At 39.1% G+C, this 3,986-nt stretch overlaps 1 protein-coding gene across 1 annotated transcript; it reads right to left on the bottom strand.

The window, feature by feature from the left end:
* Window positions 1–1,477: 1,477 nt before the first annotated feature.
* LOC109544774 (cilia- and flagella-associated protein 52) lies at window positions 1,478–2,882 on the bottom strand. The gene is made up of 6 exons (XM_019915106.2): window positions 2,589–2,882; window positions 2,373–2,538; window positions 2,124–2,311; window positions 1,940–2,073; window positions 1,715–1,885; window positions 1,478–1,664 (listed from the first exon to the last, which is right to left on the bottom strand). The coding sequence occupies exons 1-6, from the start codon at window positions 2,817–2,819 to the stop codon at window positions 1,478–1,480; spliced, it is 1,077 nt and encodes a 358-aa protein (XP_019770665.2). The 5' UTR covers window positions 2,820–2,882.
* Between the last annotated feature and the right edge of the window lie 1,104 nt (window positions 2,883–3,986).

Here is a 3,986-nt window from a genome sequence, read left to right as displayed (position 1 = left end):
AAGGGTGGATGTCGATTTTTTGAAAAAAGGAAAATGTTCTCAAAATGTCTTAAATTTTACATCATTCTCAGGGTACGGAAGCGAGGAATGCATCAAACTCATTTAAAAACACGCTAGAAGTTTCAGATCCGAAATAATAGACATTTTCGGTACATTTTAAGAGTTTTTTGAGCGTTTACGATCTTTAACCGACGATTTCTTCCTTATCATTGACGCAAACGCTTTACAAATGTATATTTGTGATCTTCTTACACCGAAAGGAATCGATTGAGCTCAAAAAACATGCATGTGAAATTTTGATTTTTAAAAAAAATCGTAAATTTTTCAAAATGTCAAAATCGAACTCTTTGAAAAACGTGCTAGAAGTTTCAGATCCGAAATAATTACTTAAATCTGAATCTATTCAGAGCCGATTTTGTTCCAAACTGTTGCAAATACAAATTTTCTTATAGACAGTGAATGTGTCGAGAATTCACTTTGCGAAAAATCTGATGTTCTATTTTGAAAATGAGTTAATCGCAGTAAACTTGAAAGTATTTTGTTCGGAAAATCGTCTTTTCGACCTTAACCGATTGCAATTTTCCGAGGTGCAGTTTTTATAGAACATCGTTCGTTTTTCCACACATTTCAAAATTTAAAAATCGGCTCGATATTAACAGTTACGAAGAAAATTTCCACATGCATAAAGCGGTTTTTTCAAAAGAAAATCGACCTTAACTCCACAAAGAAAACATTAGACTTGAAAAATCGTCTTTTCGACCTTCAAATTCTTGAGACGTTCAAGATTCTCAACTGATTTCCAGTTTGCAAAATACGATTTTTAGACCAAACCACTCGTTTTAGGACGAATTTGAATGATCCAAATCGGGCCCGTATTAAGAGCGTTACTAATTTATTCATACTGAAGGATCTGATGCGTCATATAATCATAATAACCGCAAACTATTCATAATATGCGTGTCATTCGCGTTAGTGTTTGCCATCATACAAAGTATTTATTTTCTTCTATTATCCATTAAATTAGAAAAAAAATATCGTTAGTTTGGGTTCGCTTTTATATAATTTTCAGTCAACATCGACTTGCTACAGTCACTTGGAAAAATGCATTTTTTTTTAAACCGGGCAAAGTCAGCGGTTTGCCGATTTTTGCAATCAGTAACGCAGCACTTGCTCGATGTGCGCTGAAGGTTTACAACATATTCAGCAGTTTTTCCTTCCACTTTCAAGCTAAGGCGATTTTAAAGTAGTCGATTTTACCATTAAATAACGCCTACTTCGGCTCGGCTAAAAATTCGGATCGTTAAAAAACGAGAATGGCGCTTTTGACTACAAGATGCAAACATTCCTAATATCTTTAATATTAGCACAGAAAAATCTGCTTTTCCAAAAAAAGTAAAAAAAGCGATGGTCTCATGAAAACGGAACTCAAAAACTATTTTGCCGATATTTTTTGGTACATTTGCGTCCAGTTTTCGCGCTAACATACCTTAAGGGTGCAAATTAATTGCTGCCGATACGGCGACACATTCCATAATCTAACTTGCCCTTCACACCCTCCGCTTATCAACATTCGTCCATGGGACGTGATCGCCAGAGCAGAGACTCCCTTATTATGAGCATTCAGTATTGCATAGATCAATCGGCCAGTTAATGGAGTAAATGAGCTGAAAACGCCCTTAAGCAAATTGACTGGGATTTTGCAATGACTAATCACCGAATCACTCCATCATTCCAAGCCGTTATTATGGATTTGCCATCGTGAGCGAACAAAACGCTCGAACAAGTGAAGTTGTGCACGCATATGCGGAGCAGTTCTTGCATGGTGCTCATTGACCAAACTCGCACATTATCATGACTGGCAGTGGCAAATACTTCGGAAAAGTTACTGAAAAAATGCCGATTACAGAAGCTAATTGGGTTTTTTTGCGCCACCACTCACTGAGGAAAAGCGATGTCGTAGATTGCAGACGTGTGGCACGTAAGAATGAGCTTGGCATGGAAGTCAGTTAGGTTCACTTCGTAGATTTCTGAAGCCGCAGTTCCCACCAAAATGATTGCATCGTTCTTCATCAGCTGCAAAAATCTGAATTTCAGCCTTTTGCACAGCAACTAACATGAACTACCTGAATGGAAGTCACTGCGCTATTAACATTGGTCGACTTCAGAATCTTCAAGGCAGGCACAGAAGGCAGTTTCACATCAGAGTCCAGGGGCAGGACAGGTTTTTCTGCCTCTACAACCAACTCCAAAGTGCCGTCTCCTGCTCCCACTATCAGAGCGCCACTGAACAACCTTCTTATTGTGCGCACTCCTAATTTTATTTATTACGATTTTTATTTTGATTATATTTTATACGATTAGTCCCTCAGTACCTTGCTGGTAAAGATCCACGCTCCCCCTTCGCAATTTTTTCTTGGATATTCGTGCAAAGCACCCTACCACGCAAGGCGTTTTAACTGGCTCCAAAATTTCCATGTCGTGGTGAAAGTTGAGTCTAATCTTCAATATGTCTCCAGTGGTGGTCCCACAATACATCATCTAAGACTGCTGTAAGTTCCCCAAATAACTCCAACCCGATATTTCCTTACCTCGTCCCTCTCGTTGCCATCCACGCACAACACTATCCTTTTCAGCTTGGACATTGCCACATCCATGCTTCTCACGCTTCGAGCTGCCACATCTATTGTCCAGACCGCCAAATGGCAATCGCCGGCAGTGACGAAACACTGTCCTCTCCGCATCATGGGCAGGAGGACGGTGGCATCCCCTTGGACACCACGCGAAGCCTGCGCCCCACACACCACCTGTCCTATCGTCATGTCCCAAATCACCACCGAGCCACAGTCTCTTCCACCTTAAAATGTAGTTTTTTTTGGTAATTTATCGGCAGTTTTTTCACTGTGGCTAGATCAAGGGCGAATCCAGGGGGGGTGATGGGGGTCATGACCCCCCCCATTCAATTCTCTGTCCAACGATGCCAAAACGAATTCTGTGGCTCGAATGGTTCTTGAGAAACTTCGAAAAAAGCAGCGTCATGTTCAAGTGGATTTTGCAACTCAAAAAAAAACCACGCAAATCTAAAACTTCTTGAATTCAAGCATTTTTTGAGAAAACTGCCAACATTTTCTTATCCATGGTTTACTTTCTAAAAAGGCAATTTATTTATCTCTAGAAAGATGTACAAATGAGCGTTCTTGCTCATTTTTTCTCCGAGAAATGAGCAAAAACGGGACGGAAAACATGAAATTTTGGCGTAATCTTCCACCTAAGTGTCTGATATTCAAATTCCGCTTTCTGGGTTAAAACTACTCGAATTTCCTCACTCACGTTGTTACAACTAAATCGAGTTTTTAATTCTCTATTCAACAATGCCAAATCGAATTCTGTGGCTCAAATGGTTCTTGAGAAACTTCGAAAAAAGCAGCGTCATATTCAAGTGAATTTTGCAATTCAAAAAAAAACCACGCAAATCTAAAACTTCTTGAATTCAAGCATTTTTGGAGAAAACTGCCAACATTTCCCCATCCATGGTTCACTTTCTGAAAAGGCCAGTTATTTCTGTCTATAATGATGTACAAATGCGGGTTCTTGCTCATTTTGCCTTCGAGAAATGAGCAAAAACGGGACGGAAAACATGAAATTTTGGCATAATCTTGAACCTAAGTGTCTGATATTCAAATTTCACTTTCTGGGTCAAAATTACTCGAATTTCCGCATTAACGTTGTTACGACTGAATGAACTTTTCAATTCTCTATCCAACGATGCCAAAACTAATTCTGTGGCTCGAATGGTTCTTGAGAAACTTCGAAAAAAGCAGCGTCGTGTTCAAGTGGATTTTGCAACTCAAAAAAAAACCCGCAAATCTAAAACTTCTTCAATTTAAACATTTTTTGAGAAAACTGTCAACATTTCCTTATCGATGGTTCACTTTCTAAAAAGGCCATTTATTTCTCTCTAGAATGATGTACAAATGAGCGTTCTTGCT

The sequence above is a fragment of the Dendroctonus ponderosae genome, unplaced genomic scaffold (genome assembly GCF_020466585.1).
Source record: "Dendroctonus ponderosae isolate FM_Combo_2020 unplaced genomic scaffold, Dpon_F_20191213v2 Dpon_F_20191213_8, whole genome shotgun sequence".
Lineage (NCBI taxonomy): Eukaryota > Metazoa > Arthropoda > Insecta > Coleoptera > Curculionidae > Dendroctonus > Dendroctonus ponderosae.
The sequence above is the reverse complement of the archived record's forward strand: the minus strand, read 5'-3'. Positions and strand labels throughout refer to the sequence as shown.

Excerpts from the sequence above, each read along its gene's own strand:
- LOC109544774 (XM_019915106.2), bottom strand. The coding sequence starts at position 2,819 with ATGACGATAGGACAGGTGGTGTGTGGGGCGCAGGCTTCGCGTGGTGTC. Across the intron at positions 2,539-2,588 it reads ATGGCAACGAGAGGGACGAG|ATGATGTATTGTGGGACCAC; the intron begins GTAAGGAAATAT and ends CAGCAGTCTTAG. Across the intron at positions 1,665-1,714 it reads TGGAATGATGGAGTGATTCG|CTCATTTACTCCATTAACTG; the intron begins GTGATTAGTCAT and ends GGGCGTTTTCAG.